An 18,889-nucleotide genomic window follows, 5' to 3' on the forward strand; every position below is an offset into this window, starting at 1 on the left:
CCTTATCATGATAGAGCAAGCTGCTACTGCTCTCAGGCAGGCCGGCATCCCCTGAACTACCGCAGGCAGAGTCAGGCAGACCCAAACAAGGGGCGGAGGTCAGCGCTCCCTGTAATGCATTGAAAGAGGCAGTCATTTCTGTGGACCACAGTATTCGAGGAGGCTTGTCTTTTTTGCAGCATTCACGCAGAATGTGGTCATGAAAAGAACAGTCTGGTATCCACTGTCTGCAATAGTTCACCATGCCTAGGAAGGACAGCATTTCCTTCTGTGTAGTGGGCTTAGGGACGGAGGTCACAGCTTTGACCCTGTCTGTAGTCATGGAACGTTGTCCGTGAGACAGTGTAAATCCCAAATATTGAACAGAAGTCTGACAGTACTGCATTTTCTTTGCTGATGCTTTGTGGCCAGTCTGTTGGAGGTGCTGGAGTAGCATGTGTGTGGCAGTTTGACATAGTTTTTCACTTTCAGCACAGAGGAGGAGATCATCCACATACTGGATCAGAGTACAGCCCTCTGGAGGAATGAAGCCGTCCAGGGTAGCACGTACCACCATTGAGAAAGCCGCAGGGCTGTCTACCATGCCTTGGGGTAAGCGAGTCCATGTGTACTGCTTATCTCTATGTGTAAAAGCAAATATCGGCTGTGTGTCCTCATGCACAGGTACTGAGAAAAAGGCGGAGCACAAATCCACCACAGTAAAATGTGTAGCTGTTGCTGGAATACCTGTCAGTATGCTGGGAACATCTGGGACAAGAGGAGGTAGAGGCATAATGACTGCATTAATTTGCCTTAAGTCTTGTGTGAAACGCCATACGCCAGGTTTGTTAGGCTTTGGCACAGGATTGACAGGAGTGTTATATGGAGATACTGTGGGCTTTATTACTCCAGCTGTCAATAAATCTCCTATGATGATGTCTAAGGCTGCGGCTTTTTCAGCGGAAATGGGATATTGCTTGACATATACCGGCTTGTTGTTTTTCAGCTGAGCATGATAAGGTGTACAGTCAATAAATCCTACATCATTCTCACCTCTTGACCATAATGTCATGTTTTGATATTCAGCTGGCAATGTGACAGCAGAGATAGTACAGTGTATGGGGTAGGTTAGATCTGTGTGTCGACATGGTGCAGTAATGTCATAGCCTATGTCTGAGTTATGTGACAAAACCACTGTTTGGCCTTCACTGGTGTGAGCAGTTATCATGTTGTTGAACAGTGTGAGAGAAACAAATATGTGGCTTCCAGGCATGGGGCTACCTGGTAACGGTGTTTGCACATGTTTTTGACACAGAGTGTGACGTGGGATACCAGTCAGATGGATATTGAGTTCATTCTCCGCTGAGGCGTCCAGCTGACACAGAGGCTGTTCCTTCTCCATGGTGTCGGTGCATAGGGCAGAGAAAACATAGCTGTTATCAGTATCTGCAAACATTTCACCCTTTGTGTTAAATGAAATACACAAGTTCATTTTTGCCATTAAATCTCTGCCTAATAGATTCACAGGCGAGTTTGGAATAATTATGAATGGATGATATGTAATTTCGTCTGGTTTTGGGCCCCAGCGTGTTTTTAGAGAATGAGTTTTGGGGCATTGCACTAGAGTTCCGTTTATTCCCATGGTGTTGATGCACACAGAGGAAACAGGCCCACTATAGAATTTTCCAGACAGTGAACTTTTAGTGGCTCCACTGTCAACTAAAAAGGAATAAATCTTTTCACCTATCTCTATATCTAACATGGGCAAGCTTTCTGTGTTACGGGACAATTGCAAATGCAGCATCGTGTGTAGTGCTTCACACTGTCCCTCATCTTCACCTGGGCCTCTCTATTGTCGGTCCAGCCTTTCGTTATCATATGGGTGGGGATTAAAATGTGGATTATAAGGTTGCTCCCTAAGTGCAAAGGGGCCATTATTTTGATGTGATTCCTGTCTGCGTTGCCAGTTACCTTGTCTGTAAGAGCTCTGCTGACGCCTAGTGGCAGGAGCTGGTCCTGTGTTTTGTGGTTGAGACCTACGTGCTGCTGATTTGCATTCCCTCCTCCAGTGTCCTATTTTTCCACAGTAAAAACATACGTCTCCACTCCTATCTCTCCTTCTGAAATCTCCCTGCTGCGCTTGTTGAGGGGGCGGGGCCCCTGCATACATCATTTTTTCACTTTCCTCTGAGCCTTCAACATCAAAATTCAACATCATCTTAACACTTTTAGCCTTCGTGCTGTTGGGGAAAAGATCTGCACCAGCTTTTGTTTTGACAAGTGTGATAAAGTTCTTTATTTTCATGTCATAGAGATTATCAGTGGCAGTCAGCTTCAATAGTTGTGAACATTCTGGATGAATATTGTTTAAGAATGTTGTTATGAAAATCTGATCATTTCCTCCTTCAGGCATGCATGCCTCATTAGTCCAGCAGTGTGTGAAACGTTTCATAAAAACTAGAATATTCATCTGGCTTTTGCTTGCACATGGTTACTGCATTTAAATCAATTTTATCTCTAGACATTGTGAGCAGAAATTTCTTTAGATTTTGAAAAAAGGCTGTGATTTTGTCATCGTTTATCCACAAAAACGAGGTGGTGTTGGCTGCTTGGTCATTTTTAGGGTCTAGTTCCTCTACTTCTTCAATAAGCTGAGATTCAGTCACACCTGGAATTCGTTGACATAATATATATCTATAGTCAGGCCCACCCAAGTGGTGGTATCTGGTACTTCTCTGTAATGCAGAAACAAAGGCTGTAGGATTTTGTAGAGGATCGGGAAGTTCTTTAATGGTTGCTGCTAACTCTGAAATTTTAGGGGGTTGAATGCAACACATGTCCCCTATTATCATGAACGGGAGGGAGGTGCTGACGTCATTAAATTGTGATCCCTGCTTTTCTTTATAACGGGTGTTTTTGTGGGGGCCCTCTTGAGTTTTTTCCTCTTTTTTCTGCTTTAAGTAGTTCCTTATTAAATTTCTGGTGTTGGTTATTGCTTTTGGCACAGTCAAACCATTCGCTACTCTAGTGTGGCGCTGAACATGATTATCTATGACGGAAACGGCTTGCTGCAGTTCAGCTTCCGTACGTTCAGTTAAAGGATCTTTCATGATTTCCTCACACTCTGCCATTAACTGTTTTGTTTGCTTTTTATGTTCCTGTAACTCTCTTTCTCGTTCAGTGTATTCTCGTTCCTGTCTTTGATCTAGGTTAAACCAGTCATCTTCTTCTGATTTAGGTGTCATTTCAGTGCCTTCCTCACTCTTTTGGGATTTTGCTGTTATATCAGGATATACGCGCTGGTGACGTGCAGCCGCCGCAGCAGCTATTAATTCTGTTTTTTCATCATAAGGCGGCGGAGCCGTAGGTTGAACGGATGGGCATATAAGGCTAGTTTTTTCTGCAGTGGATTTACTAGAGCCTACACTGGCTTGATTTAAAGCATTTACGTCTGGCTCGGGTCCTTTTTTCCATAGTGGTAGCATGCGATTGATCACATCACGACATTCTATCATATATTTTTTACAGGACTTTTTAATCAGCCTACTTTCCTTATCACAAATAGTATTTAACATTTCTACTGACCTGTTTTCTGGCGATAATCGTTCGGGATAGGGCTCCGGAAATACATTAGGATGCATTAAACTTACAGTTCTTAAGTTCGAGACGAAATCAGTCACGTAAGCACTTCCGCATGTTCTGGATACGTAATCATGGAAGTCTTCATTGATTCACGAGCGTGGGTTAAACGTAACCGGAAGTGGGAGTCGTACTGAGCCGCTATTTTTATATTTTATTTTTTTCGGTTTTACAGTTAATTTTGATTTTTTATCGGACCCGTCTAAGGTCTTTGAATTATTCTGACCCATGGTCAGTGATTTCCAGAGGGGTTTAGACGCTTTGAAGGATTTAAGTTAGTTTTTATTTTTGCTGTGGCACACCTGAGGTTACTTGATTTTTTGCTAGCAATTTTATCTTTTTAGTGAGCAACTTCTCACTTTTTAACGAGCAACTTCTCGTTTTATGACCCCAGGCAACTTCCTGTGTCCTTTCTGCTGGTGAGCAACTTCTTAGTTTATGACAGCAGGCAACTTCCTGTGTCCTTTCTGCTTTTATTTACAAAACAACAGGCAACTTCCTGTGTTTCTATGTGGGCCACTAACGAAGGCTCCTCAGCGTATCCCGTTTCTATGTGGATCACTGAGAAAGGCATAACACAGTCTTATAAAATAAAAGACGAGTGCCTACCTTCGTCAGGATCCCACTTCTGATACCAAAATTGAAGGAAACGGTTTCCAGGGCCTAATCCGTGGATCGACTTCCTTCGAGGCGTGGACGTCTATCAGCAGAGAATGTACCTTAGTCTGTAACACAGTCAAATATATTCTCAAGTAATATTCAAGCATGCCATTCAGCGTGTTAGTACGAGCTCGGGAGCAGCTTGGGAGAACAAGAAAACAGAGACTGCTTCAGGTTGTCTTCCCAAATTGACTCAACTTTATTCACAAGTACAACAGTTTATATAGAGGGTAAAATTCATGAGACAGCAGATTATCAGTTTAAACCAGTACAGACCAAGATAAGGGAGCGTCTTCCTGCCCTTGGGTGAAGAAGCATCCTTTGTGTAGTTTATTAGTTCAGCTACAATTGTGATTATCTCAGCGACATATTTTCAAGGCACAAAACAAAGAGTTCTTTCATTAGTGAAATCTGAAACAAACCATTTGGCCTTCAACAGGCGTCTAAAAGATTAAGAAACTAATGTAGCTGAGGGAGTGATCTCTGTGGTATTTCAACCTTGTACCAGCCTGTGATTCTCACACATCAATTCTTGGGTCAAAGAGAAAAATAACTAAAACAAAGGGGCCTTATTGAATGACAGAGTTTTCCTGTATAATGTCACTATAAAACAATATCCAGTAAATGCTACCATGGTACTAAAATACCTAACACATAGCACCCACCCAGCTGTATAGAAACTCTGTCATGCTAGCTAGCACGCAGTACGAAAAAGTCAACACAACGAAAATAAACTCCACCTAAACTTGGTTCATATCTGACCCAGATGGACTGCAGGTTATAACTTCTTACCTGAAGTTCAGTTCACCTGACACTCGGACCAGCAACCGCTTCGGGTCTCTCCTCTTGCCTCCCTTTTCCTTCATCCACCTGCTGGCTTCCACCACTTGCTAATGTTATTGAATCTGTGGAAGCTCTGCGATAGCCACCACACGAAGTAACGAATAACAAGCCTATTTAAATCCCAGTAACGAGTAACGCCTTCCTGGTTTTGGCATAATAACTAGTTACCGTGCTCGTTACCACAATAATAACGTAGTTACTGTAACGCGTTACTTAATAACGCATTAGTCCCAACACTGCTCACCACATATCCAAACCAACATTATGACCAGCAGCTTTACAGCTGTGGCTCCAGCAAACATCAGCTGATACTAGTAATTAATATTAAATAAATTCTAACAACAGCTGATCAAGCTTAAACGTGCTGCTGTTGTTTAGTGCGACCTCTTTCTGGTGCAAAGTGGGCCAGCCTGGTTCTGCCGGAGGTTTCTTCCTGTTAAAAGGGAGTTTTCCTTCCCACTGTCGCCAAAGTGCTTGCTCACAGGGGGTCATATGATTGTTGGGTTTTTCTCTGTATCTACTGTACAATATAAAGCACCTCGAGGTGACTGTTGTTGTGATTTGGAGCTATATAAATAAAATTGAATTGAAAATTGAATTGAATTGAAAAATGTTTATAGAGGTCATACTTTTATCAAGGGGTATACATTTGTCATGACTGACTTGAGTAGCTGAGTAAGTTAAAGGGTTGCTAGATCAAGACTAGCAACCCTAAAACGGAGAAACCTTTATTATCTAGCGTGCATCAAGACTTAAAACATGGAGCAGTTGAGTCAGTTTTAATTCTCACATGTTTAAACTGCCTTGCTCACTACTGCTCAGGTTACCTGTTGGGAAGTTTTGAACAAAAAGCCTGTCTTCTAAAAGCTATATGGAAGTTCTGGAAGTTTTTTTTTCAATAATATCAATAATACATGAGTTCAAAATACAGTCGTGGAATGTGGAAGCTGCTCTCTTCTGTTGTTTTTTTGGCTACATTATTACATGCTGTAAATTCAATTCCAAAAAATTGAAAAAGTTCTACATTTTGTTTGTACATTTTTTTTTTTACTGAAGCTCACTTGATAATTACAACAAAGTGACAACAAAGCCCAAAACTCGTGACAACCAATCCTATATAAGGGTTTCAATCATCAACAATGCATGCAAGTGAAACAGTGTGACAACCAACCCCAGTCAACCCTACTGGCAGTGCAGAGGATGCTCAACCCTTTGACACATTTAAATAGCATTTATGGGGAAAACTCAAGTGATAGGTTTGTAGCTTGAACCTATTCGCTGGAACGTTGAGGACAATATAATTACACAGCAAGCAAGACACGAAGTAGGCAAAGTTCTTCATGTTTCTCGTGCATGGGAGAGAACCGGACAAACGCCGTTCCTTCGCTTGACCCCAGTTGCTCTCGTCCGTTCTCCCGTAACACTACTCTTTTATTGAGGTTACATGAATATGCATAGGTTCATGAACATATGACGTCTACATACACACAAAGAGTACCTTGCCTTTGTGTGTGTGTGTGTGTGTGTGTGTGTGTGTGTGTGTGTGTGTGTGTGTGTGTGTGTGATCTGTGTGAGGTCAAGATGTGACCCTGTGAAGACTCCCCAAAGCTGGTGCCAGGAGTCTAGCGGGTCCATCTGAACAAAAGGCTCTTATACTTAATGAGATATACGTGTGTTTGCCATATATCAACAAGAGAAGATACGACCTCTCCTAGGAGGTGTGTGATCTTATGCCAGAACACTCTGTAGAGGAGTGAACGCACTCCCCTCTTCATGCTACACAGAGTTGTTACAGACCTCCTAGGATGAGACATTCTTTCAATCTACAAATGATTATACACCTCTAAGCATATATGGTTAAATATTTCTAAGCATAATTGGCAATCAACAATACAAAACCTAACATCAAGTTAACGTGTCTCCTCTGAAGTCTGCAGTCTTTCATGTGAGACTCAGAATGAAAGCAGCTTTACTTCTTGCTCTGTTTGACCAGTTGTTCCACTTCCTTCATGAGGCGCAGGCAGAGTTCATCCTGCCACGGCAGAGCAACACACTGGACCGCCACAGGTAGACCCTCGCCTCCAGTCACTGCCTGAACACAAAAAAAACACACCTGTCACTTAACGCTCAGCAGCTGAACATACCACAGTCTTTTGCCTTCACCTACTGACAAACTGTGGAATTTCAGATACAGATTATGTATAAGTGCAAGGCCAGAAGACCTGCAAAAAGACTAAGATGAGACAATAAATGACAGAACCACAAGGAAATGATACAAAACACTGACAAATTTTGGAGTCACAATAGTCTGATCTGGTTCAGTTCTTGGTTCTGTGTAGGATGGATCAAATTGGGCAATGACCTTTCCGAAAGCACTGGAGGGTTGCCCATTATTGGACATTCTTTATGAGATGAGATGAGATGAGATGAGATGAGATGAGATGAGATGAGATAGCCTTTATTTGTCAGTTGCAGTTACCCACAACCGAGATTCAGATTCAGAAGACTTTATTTATCCCCAAGGGGAGATTAAGAGACTGACTTTGCCGACCGTACATACAATAGACAAACATCACATTGGGGAGACAGGTCAGGCTGGGTAGCTGGCCGGTCAGCAACACGAGCAGCGACCCGGGACCGAACAATGGAAAAATGCACAACATCAGGAAAGACAAGGAGAAAAAAGAACTCCCCCAAGACTGAGCTCCAACAGGGGGATCAGTTTGAGAACAGAAAAAAAACACCTCAGCGCATAGTACATGAAAAACTCTTAATACACCATAGAAACACATGACAAGCAACAGGGATGGATAAAAGGTGAGAGACAGCCACTGTAGACAGCGCATCCAGGCCTGCAGCATATGCGCTGGTTCCCTGTGATCCACCGTCTGCATTGGGAGGGGATAAGCATTGAAGGCATTTGGAAGGGGAGCGGGGATGAATGTATATCTGTGTATGTTCAGAGTTCAGCTGAGAGAGTATCCTTTGCCCTGCCAGGCTAAGTAAACAGTCTTCCAGCCAACCCAAGTGGCCTTGCGTAGGATAGGGGAGGAAGAGTCTAAACACCGTCCGTTATCCGGGAGAATTTGTTTTGTTCAGCTCCAGCCTTGAGACCACAGCTGTTGCCGAAATGGTAGCTACATGAAATGATGGTGTTTTTTTCCTTTAGTGCGAACAACTTACGTGAATTTCAAAGCCGTTCTAGCAGTCCGACACTGGTCTCTCAATCTCCCGTTGGAGAGCCGTGAGCTCAAAGAGCAAATTCTGAGAACTCAAGACCGCCGTGAGCTGTTATTCAATTTTCGCTCATACATATACATATATACATACATATATATATATATATATATATATATATATATATATATATATATATATATATATATATATATATAAAATTGGCAAAATGGAGAATGGCTGATTTTGAAAAACAAAAACTATTTAGTACTTTATATTCTTTCTTTTATATTTCCAGAGGTCTAAATTGCAGTAACAAACCCTTTTTAATCTTCACAGAGGTGTAATAGGAACATGACTCTGATGGCCATGTCTACAACAGCACAATTGAAATAATCTGCTAATATTCATTCATTTATCATATTCATATAAATCAGATACAGAGTAAGACTGTCCACTTCAACCTTACTTTCACATTTAAGTTACTTTGCAGCCCTCCTGTAGGCCCCTCACATGCAGGAGGTGGAATGTAATGTATGAAACTTATGGGCAGTGGTTACAGTCTTGCTGCCTGTATGTTAGAGTTCTCACTGACTGGTTGAGACGGTTGGTACCCTCACTTGACTGATGTAGTTAAACAACTCCTGCATGACTCATTTCAATCTCATCTCTGCTTTTGACAGATGATGTGCTCCTGTTGGCTTTATCAGGTTGTGGTATCCAGCTCTAACTGGAGCGGTGGGTATAAGAATTTGCACTTCCAAGTCTGAGACTGTGGTCTTCAGCCAGAAAAGGACGGAGTGCCTACTTTGAGTCAGGGAGGAGTATGGTCATGAGCTTTGGGTTGTGACCGAAAGTTCAAGATCGCAGATCCAAGCCTTCTCCAAAGGATTACTGGACTCTCCCTTAGAAGTAGTGTGAGGTGTTCAGCCATCCGAGAGAAGCCAGAGTAGATCTGTCACTTCTCTACATTGAAAGGAGCCGGTTGAGGTGGTTCGGGCATCTGATTAGGATGCCTTCTGGACACCTTCAGGGTGAGGTATTCCAAGCATGTGCTACATTGGAGACATGATATCTCTCATCTAGCCATAATAAATTATCTATAGTTTAAGCTTTACATCTGTGTCTCCCAGAAGATTATTTCTGCAGGAAAACCTGCAGTAGCTTAAACTACACTATGTGTTCAATTAGTCATCCCTCACTGGCATGTGTTACTTTCCTCTTTCTTTTTCTCTTTTTTGAGTAATGACACCAACTTTGATACACCTCAAACAGGCAGAAACATTTGACCTCACACAATGCAATTAATTTGCATGAGTGTAATGTCTTTGATACGCTGCTTAGAAATGGTGGTTCTCAAAGTGGAGCCAATGAGAACCCAATGAGGTCAGAGAACTGATTTGCAATTGGAATCGCTAAATTCTTATCTATTCCCATCCCTACTTGGTAATCTGTATGTTTTTAATCACATCTTTGTGTAGCATTCCAAATAAACTGACGAGTGACTATGTTTTCAATCAGTCTTATCTCACTGGTACATGTTGCCTACCTCTTTGAAGAGTTTGTCCCACATGTCCTGATAACAGCCCTTATAGTGCTTGAGTTCCTCCTCATCCTTTGCGGTCACTGTGGAAACAGTGACTACACCCGCAGGAAAGTTAAGGAGATTGTAGACAACTGTGTAACTAATAGCAGCTGAAATAACAGAAAATATAAATATATTATTATGTAGAATATTTATTAATATTCAATATAATAATTAATATTGAAATTTATTTGTCCAGGCTGTCAGGCTGCTCTTGCCAAAGTAATGTTAAAAAAAGCAGTTACAATCAAAGAGTCAAAGTTGTGCTGTGATTCAATGCAAAATCACAAAAAATAATCCATTCTCTAACAGGGAGTTTATCAGCAAGTGTTTTGTGGCTGAAATTGGACAAACTGTGATAAACAGAACACTATGTTGTCACTTGTACTGAGTGTATCATACTTGGAATTTTGCTACAGTAAAACAAGTTGTAGGCTGGTCCAGTCACAGGGCACAGCAGTACATCGATGTTGCAGCTCCTCCAATGTGCTATTGTCTCTTGAATGTAGTCCTAAAGAAAACACAGGAAATCTCAATTTCATCTTCAGATTTTCATACGTGACCATGCATCATCAGCTGACAGTACCTCAACAGCAGCATGTTGCTTCCACAGCTCAGGAACAGATCTAAAAATGAAGCATATCATTCCTAGAACATGTATAATATGAAAATCTAACAAAGGATGAAGTACAAATAAAACATTTCAAGAATACTTTCTCACCGAACTCCACAAAGAGCCCTCATGTTGGCAGAGACACGAGGAGACTGCAGATAGATAGATAGGTATGCATTATTCTGCTAAATCACTCAATCCGGTGATTTAAATAAACAGACCATCTATTTGACTATTTTTGTATGTGTCTGTCACAGAATTGGAGGGCTTACCTTAGATTTGAGCAGAAATGAATGGATTGTCTTATACCACTTAGGAAGACGGTAACGATGAAACTGTCCCTTCAGACAAGGGTCCTCGGGTCCCCCCTTCCTAAAAAGAAAGGGCTCATTAGCACATAAGAAAAAAGCCTATTTTGAGATACTTAACTAATTAATGGAATAGTTTCAAAACCAGTCAACACCATCGTGTGCTCAAGAAGACAATGGCAGCATCTCTAGGTATTAAAAACCTATTAACTAAACTGTTAAAAGAAAAAACTCACAGTTTGGTTAACAGGCTGGTACCTCCATCTGCTAAAAAACCCTTTACCATTAGTTCAGGGAAAATTTCATCCATCTTCAGTGGATGGTAAGGGACCAACTAGAGAAACAAAAGCCAACATTAAAAAACATGACTTGAAAATGATTGTTATATGTTTTTGTTTTTGTTTTTGTGTGTGTGTGTGTGTGGTGACGTCTTACTGTGTGTCCTGCTTGCTCTAACAGAGCTTTCACCTCTCTAACGCCTCGGGCCATGCTTGGAGATGGATGCATGTAGCCATCGTTTTCCAAACAACCAATCCTTAGAGGTTTGGTGGTTCTGTATCTCTAAGAGGGAATCACTTTTTGTTTTTAATGCTCACATGAAATGAGACCATTTATGCATATATATGCACAGGCAATTACAACAAAGGATTATCAACAAGTGACATGAATCCCACAGTACAAGACACACCTCCATGTTAAAAGGTAATGGTGGAACAGTGGGGTCCAAAGAAAACATGTGGTCACAAAGAAGTGCCTGCATGCACAGAGCCAGGCTGTCCACATCTCTTGCCATGGGTCCAGGTGAAGATAGCACTAGTTTAACATGAAACAAGAAGCAGTAAACAAAATTCCCTGACTGTTTTTTCCCAGGACTGTCTATCAGTATCCCAATTTTGACTCTGTATATATGTAGTAGGGGTGCAACGATATTCGTATCGATATTGAACCGTTCGATACAGTGCTCTCGGTTCGGTACGCATATGTATTGAACAATACAAAATTTGTAATTTATTTTATCAGCTTTCCTTCTGACGATGCTGTCTGTGTTGAGCGCTCAGTGAATCTGCGTTCGACTACTCCGCCTAGGCTGCACTTTTGAGCGCAGATCCACTGAGCGCTCAACACAGACAGCATCGTCAGAAGGAAGAGCGCAGGGCAAGCTAGCGAGACAGAAGTTAAGCTCTCCTTGCAACATGGCAAATTGAACCTCCCCCACCCTCATTCAGATCTGGCCTTTGGAACTATTTTGGTTTTCATGTGACGTATGACCCTGAAGGTAAGCGAGTCATGGACTAAAGTAAAACAGTATGTTGGATGTGCCACGCAATGCTCAATTACATGGCTGGGAACTAGTGCGTTAGCGCAGTTAGCTCGTTAACGTGTTGGCCGTCTAGCCCCATGCACGGGTGATCAGGGGTAGCTCGTTAACGGAGATTTGCAGTGTTGTGGCGTTAAGGTCATTTCAACGAGATTAACCTGACAGCACTAGTGGGAACACAACGAATATGACTGCACATTTACGCCGACATCATCCTAGTGCAAAGACAAGTGGAAGCAGACAAAAACAACAAGCGCGTATGCTACAAACTTTAACCGAGTCATTTAGACAGCCGTTAGCACATGATTCTCCTTATGGGGACCTGATATGTTTAATATGCTGCTGAGAATATAGCCCAGAAGAAGCGGATAGTATAGCTTTTATTTTGGAAAGAGCCATTTCTCTGTAATAAACTCTCTTTTCCAAAGATGAGTGATTCCTCAATCAGATACAGGGCTCGCAATATCGCTAGCCCGACGTCCCGGGGCTAGCGATTTTTCCAGTCGGGCTACCAAAATCTATCTCTGCCCTGCCCGTCGGCCTATCGTAGGAAGGAAAAATATATGTCAATGCTTTTGCATTCTTTCAGAAATGTACCTGGGTAATTATGTCATTGGCATCGGTGAGCCACTGTCAATATGTGACATTGAAATCGCGTTTGAATTTGCGCTTGTTTTTTTGCTTTCACTTTGCAATCGCGCAAACTGTGTATAGAGAGTGACAGCACTGATTGGTGAGTGACGATAATTTGTGCACCAATTCCTCTGACATCGTCTTATCAATCGTTAGCTTACTACGCAAACATGACAAGTGAAATCTCCCGCAGCAAGCTTAAACATGTGAGAGGTTGATCGCGCAGAGAATCGCTGAGCGTTATGTGAGTGCCTGTGTAAGAGCAGCAGGATATATATTTCAGTTCTGCTGAGCCAAATAAGACAGGTCAGGGTGAAGAAGTGACAGCCAAAGAAAAGCTTACCACAAAACGGAGAAGTTATGACAAATCAGCCTATAAGGCAAAAAGAAAGTGCAGCTTTATGGTTTCATGGACAAAAGAATTTCTGTGGCTGTGATATGATGAGCTAAATAACCAGGGCTGCACATAAGTGGTCTGCAGGTGCGCATTCGCTGTCAAAATAAAAAACACGCACAAGGGTTAGGGTTAGGGTTAAATTTAAAAACTGTACTTTTGAGTTAAAATATATATTTATAATTTTAATAAATGACAAATTAAAAAGGCATGAACATTTTTTTTGTATCGAAAAAATATCGAACCGTGACACCAAAGTATCGAACCGAACCGAACCGTGAATTTTGTGTATCGTTGCACCCCTACTAAGTAGATATGTCACTTACCTGACTTTTGCCCTCGATAAGTTGGACAAACTCCCTGTGAACTAATCATTACACAAAAGGTGAGATAAAAGTTTTTCTCAGCAATGTATAATAATTTTCCAGGAAACTGACTGAATGAGACCCACCTGAGCCGACCCGCTGTTGGTTTGAAACCACAGATTCCACAGAAGGATGCAGGAATACGGATACTGCCACCTAGATCAGTGCCTATACCAAGCAGGGAGCCCCCTCCCCCGATGAGAGCCCCCTCCCCACCAGTTGAACCTCCAGAGGTCTTCTGGGGGTTATGAGGGTTCACAGTCTGCCCGTAAATAGGATTACTGCAGTCACAGCTGAATTTGAACAGACAAGAAGGTGAGAAGTCTTTGCATGTTATGCACATGTGGAATAGCAAACACAACTGACTGAGTTTTAACCACATCAGACATAAAAGGCAGATGGGGTATTGTCATCACCCCTCCAGGTGGGCAGAGTGGATACCCAAGTTTGTGAATGTGATAACTCCAGAATTAAGTGAGGTGACATAGGAATTTCGAATTGGTGTATCTTCTAAAAATCTTGGATGACTTTGAATCTCAATGACTTCGCCCTTAAGGTCATAGGTCAGCTTTTCTAAAAATTACCCGGATTTTCAAATTTATGCCATAGGTGCATCTAGGAGGCTGACGGGCAGAAATGGCAGACACCGGTATTTTTAAATTGGCTCTAGATTTATGTCAATCACCGATAAAAGATTTACCTCAAAAGACCTTGAGGCAAGTTGGTTTTCACAAAGGGAATAGCTCCTTGTTTCTTCAGGACTTGAACAAGCACACTGTCCTTTTCAGCGGGCTGGTCCAGGTTAATGATCACACCACAAGAACAGTCATGATTCTTGTGTTGTGAAAAAAAAGAGAAAGAAAGAAGAAAAAAGATGATAATGGTGCTTCAAAGATGTGAATAATAATGCTTGGGAATGCTATAAGTTAGACATAACATAGAAATTAGTTAGAAATACTGACCAGAAGGCCTGCAATTGATATTTGCATTATTTAACCTTTGTAATACCTTAAATGCAAGATTTTCTTTAATGCTAACTGGAACTCCGTACAAGAGACCATCCTTGTTGGAGCCAACAGTTGTCAGCTGGTCCAAACTCTCCAGCAAAATTTCAGTGCAGCAGTTCAGCTTTTTGTTTACAGCCAGAGTCTGTTGGAAAGGAAACAAGCACAGACAGTTTGAGATTAACTTATCTACCTTGAAGGGACCTTGATCTTTGTAATCACTCTGTAAAATATTGAACTCTTGTTGGAAACATTGAACCTTTTGGTGTATTTGAGCTATTATGAAAGATTTGTGTCATGTTGGATACTGAACCTTTTCCATGTAAGAGTAAAGCACATCCTCGGGGGTAAGTGAGCCTTCCTTTAGCTGCTGTGTCAGCTCAGACAGGGAGAGTGTCAGGATGAAAGCAGAGTCGGTTGTCGGATGCTAGAAGACACAGACCCACACAGAATCATTATGTCATTAAAAAAGCTGCAGCAAACAAATAAAAGCATATGAATGTAGAGATTTTCCACTTCTTTACAAACTCTGTCAAACGTGACAATGACAATTCACAGTGCTTAAATGGTGTCAATGGAAAACTGTATTTAGTAGTCAGTATAATCTTTTAGTGATATAAGTTTGCATATGGTAAAATACTGCATGTAGTTATTTGTATTAGGAAATATTTAACCATGTATGCTTAGAGGCATATAATTAATTGTGTAGTGACAGGATGTGTGATCTCTAACAGGCTGCAGGCTTGGTGTGCACTCCAGGAATGCACCCCCACGTCCTGGGAGCATGAGAGTTCCTACCTTGTTTTATCGTTTTACGGTAGGATTAACGTAGCTATGTCTGTTTTAGTTTAAGTGCTTTAACTGCTGGACTTCCTCACCGTGTTATCTAGGGTGAACCATCTAGGGTGGGGGAGACTACCGTCTTTGTGACCAAGGATGTACCTTTTGTGCTTTCATGTTATATGACCCTTTGATCAGCAACACACACACACACACACACACACACACACACACACACACACACACACACACACACACACACACACTGAAGTATAAAATAAAGACCGGGGCAGTTTCTCAGCGCGAGTCTCAGTTTGGAGGCTGCCCTTGCTAGCAAGAAGTTCTGTGTGTTTCTCTTCTCTGAGTCTTTACTGAAGAAGTGTTTTAGAACATTTTCCCTAACAAATGGTCTCCACAATTACCAGATTTAAATCTGACAGAGCACCCTTAGGATGTGGTGGAACAGGAGATTTACATCACTGATGTGCAATCAACAAATCAACTGCAACTGGTAATGCTATTGTGTCAATATGGACCAAAATCAAACAAACGACCTAGAATAGCTGCATATTATTGGTGTGCTTTTAACTTTTATTTTAATGCTCATGTTTAAAAGCCCTCCTGCCAGCATGGCAGGTAATGGCCCATTGAAGTTGCCCGTATATGACTTACTTTTGTAACAATTTTGAAATGCTCTAAATAGAAAAAATCCTGTTTCCACAGGATAATTTCACCTTAGATCAACAGTATACAACCTCACGATGTTACCATATCAATTTCAATTACTTTGGAAAGTAAAATCAGACTGACTTGATATTGACATGGTATCACTGTGGGGCTTTATACTGTAAATACAGAGTGAAATTATCCTGTGGAAACAAGAATTTTTCTTTTTAGAGCATTTTGAAATCGTTAGAAGAGTAAGTCAAATATGGGCAATTTCAGATTTCTGTGGTTGGATAGTGTTGATATAAAATGCAACTAGTCTTTGTAAATATGACTTTTGCTTTTAACTCATTCACTGCCAGGGTTTTTGAGCATTTTTACTCATTTTTGAAGAGCCACAGAAAACTGTGTGTTATGATCATATAAACGCTGAACCGACCAAAATGAAGAACAGACTCTCTTCTTCCATCCAAAAAAAAAAAAGCTTGTTTCTACCATTTTCCATTCTTTAGTAATCAGCTGTAGAAGAGAGGTGGGTTCCACCAAAAATGCCTGTTTTGACCACAAAAAGGGAGAAAACGAGCTTTTTGTGAAAAATACATTTCAAGCAGTCTGATGTTCACTGACAAGCTGCCCGAGGTTGTATTCTAGCCCCTCCCATTGAAAAACGTAATTGACGTCTATAGACGTCAATGGCAGTCAACGTAAGTTTTTCAATTGACGTCTATAGACGTCAATGGCAGTGAATGAGTAAAGAGCATTCTGAAGTCATTGAAAGAGAAGTTCAAAAATGAAAATTCACAGGGCTTTTACTTTGAAATCCAAAAGGAGATGGCTTTAATATTGACATGTTATTTTGAAATCAGGTTTCAACATCTTTTGCCATAATACTTTGAATACACAGGGAATGTAAAACAAAGTGGAGGCTGGCTTGACTGCAATGCTTGAATTGGAGGCTGGCTTGACACCAGTGCCAGGTCTGAACTAAAAGCACATAATTTGTTTTGATTTCTATCTAAAGAAAAAGTTAAACATTTCAGTGTTTAAAGCTCTGAACTCTCACCGACTGTTTGTACCGGAGCACCGCCTGCTCTGCCCGCTGCAAGCTCTCATCTCTCCTGTTTCTGGCTCTCTTGATCTTTTCCTCTGCCTGTCGGAGGCTGTTGATCTTTTTCACCCGCACAACCAGGTATCCCACAATGCAGGTAACACCAGTGAGCAGAGCCGCTGTCCAGTTGTCCATCTTCACTCTCTTAATAAACTGTTCAGTGTTCTGCGTGGTTTTCGTCTTTGTCCTGGGGCTGTAAATCATCGGCAGAGCGGGTAGGGAGGCTTACTGGGCTTAAGCCCAGGTTGTTTCAGAAGCCCAGGGTTTTTTGGAATCTAGTTTATTTCACAGTTAGATGCCTGACTGACAACTGTATAAAAAACGACACAATATTTGAGGCACATAGCGCGCAAATTCCCCCTAAATTTGGTATGATCCGAGCTCAGCCGACTGAGCACAGCACTTACGCACGTGAGCGAGGGGGGAGAAGCTGCTGCCTGCGAGTTTTCTGTAGAAGTGCAGACAGAGGAGAGCTTAAGTTTGACCAGGTACCAAAGCAAATCATTCCTACTGTACAAATAATGTAAATATGACGGTGTATCACAAAAGATTGATATCAAACTGATCACTTGACCCATATTACGTTACTTGCTCTTCGAGTGAATCAACAAATGGCGAAATGAAAAGCCGAACAACAACAATGCTGTTTTTTTCAGTCTTAGCTTACATGTATGTTTATTTCATATTTTCAGTTGTTACCCTCCACGGCTAAATAAAGCACTCTAAATCGGTTTCAGTTATGTACTGATGACCACAACAATGGACATAAGGGGCTTCTTTCAAAGAAATAACTCAGGTAGATGTTATTTTATATATTATGCTTTGTATGTTGTTCAGTATATTTCTATGCAAAACAAGAGTAATTTCAATACACAGCAGTATATTCACTGTTTAAACCAGATATTTACACTTTAGGGGGAAAAAAAACATAAAACATTTTTTTTACTGTTGAACATCAATTTAGTAATTTTTTTTTTTTTAGATAAATAAATATTGAAATATTTTTTGAATTAGTTAAATGTCAGAGTAAAGAGAGAGAGAGAGAGATGTCTATTTTTTAGCACTTTCATCAACCTTCCTTTCATATCAAACATCCTTGAAAGAGTAGTTGTCAAACAGCTAACAGATCATCTGCAGAGGTTTATTTGAAGAGTTTCAGTCAGGTTTCAGAGCTCATCACAGCACAGAAACAGCTTTAGTGAAGGTTACAAATAGGGCTGAACGATTATGGAAAATAATCTAATTGCGATTTTTTGCCCCAATATTGCGATTGCGATGCGATATGCGATTATTTTTTAAGGTCTTTGTCTTCTGTATTATTAAACAAAGACAAGCAATACATCATATAGTATGGCCAATACTATATTACATTAATTTTAAACTGTTCTTTCCTGGAAGACAGACCTCTGTTATGATGACATGAGGTGATGCATGAATTGATGACTGACATTTTTATTTAACTTCTTCAATCACAACAGTATATTTGAACATACACAATAGTTTATTTTTAGCTTACAAACATCTGAGCATAAAGTGCTGACAAGGAACCCTGGTGTAAACATTAAAATGAAAGTCAGTACAATGTGCAGATTGCAGAAATATACATAAAAAAAATCAGTGGCTTTACCACACTCAGTTTTTCGACATCTGTGAACTACTAGACAGTCATTCAATTAAAAAATAATATTAAATAAATAAAACTAATAAATAAAAAATACACACATCTTACTGATCTCTGCAGTCAGTAACATTACACATAAAGTGCAAACATAATAGCAATTGTATAAACACACACACAAACACGCCTTTAAAGTTTA

At 40.8% G+C, this 18,889-nt stretch overlaps 1 protein-coding gene across 2 annotated transcripts; it reads right to left on the minus strand.

Moving 5' to 3' along the window:
* Nucleotides 1-6,077: 6,077 nt before the first annotated feature.
* LOC146607242 (vitamin D3 hydroxylase-associated protein-like) lies at nucleotides 6,078-17,537 on the minus strand. Of its 2 annotated transcripts, XM_085348813.1 has the most exons (15): nucleotides 17,028-17,537; nucleotides 14,832-14,945; nucleotides 14,523-14,663; nucleotides 14,215-14,348; nucleotides 13,601-13,807; nucleotides 13,476-13,516; nucleotides 11,491-11,617; nucleotides 11,240-11,363; nucleotides 11,041-11,138; nucleotides 10,769-10,868; nucleotides 10,605-10,648; nucleotides 10,470-10,509; nucleotides 10,286-10,394; nucleotides 9,848-9,993; nucleotides 6,123-7,213 (listed from the first exon to the last, which is right to left on the minus strand). In XM_085348813.1, exons 1-15 carry the CDS (start codon nucleotides 17,274-17,276, stop codon nucleotides 7,091-7,093), a joined length of 1,797 nt encoding a protein of 598 aa, XP_085204939.1. In that variant the 5' UTR covers nucleotides 17,277-17,537; the 3' UTR covers nucleotides 6,123-7,090. The 2 variants fall into 2 exon arrangements, with proteins under 2 accessions (XP_085204938.1, XP_085204939.1); XM_085348812.1 differs by having other exon boundaries at nucleotides 6,078-7,213; nucleotides 11,240-11,365; nucleotides 11,493-11,617; nucleotides 13,476-13,807.
* Nucleotides 17,538-18,889: the final 1,352 nt, after the last annotated feature.

The sequence above is a fragment of the Diplotaxodon limnothrissa genome, linkage group LG23 (genome assembly GCF_057381915.1).
Source record: "Diplotaxodon limnothrissa isolate DT_005_m linkage group LG23, D_limnothrissa_male_GT1.1, whole genome shotgun sequence".
In the NCBI taxonomy this organism is placed as follows: Eukaryota; Metazoa; Chordata; class Actinopteri; order Cichliformes; family Cichlidae; genus Diplotaxodon; species Diplotaxodon limnothrissa.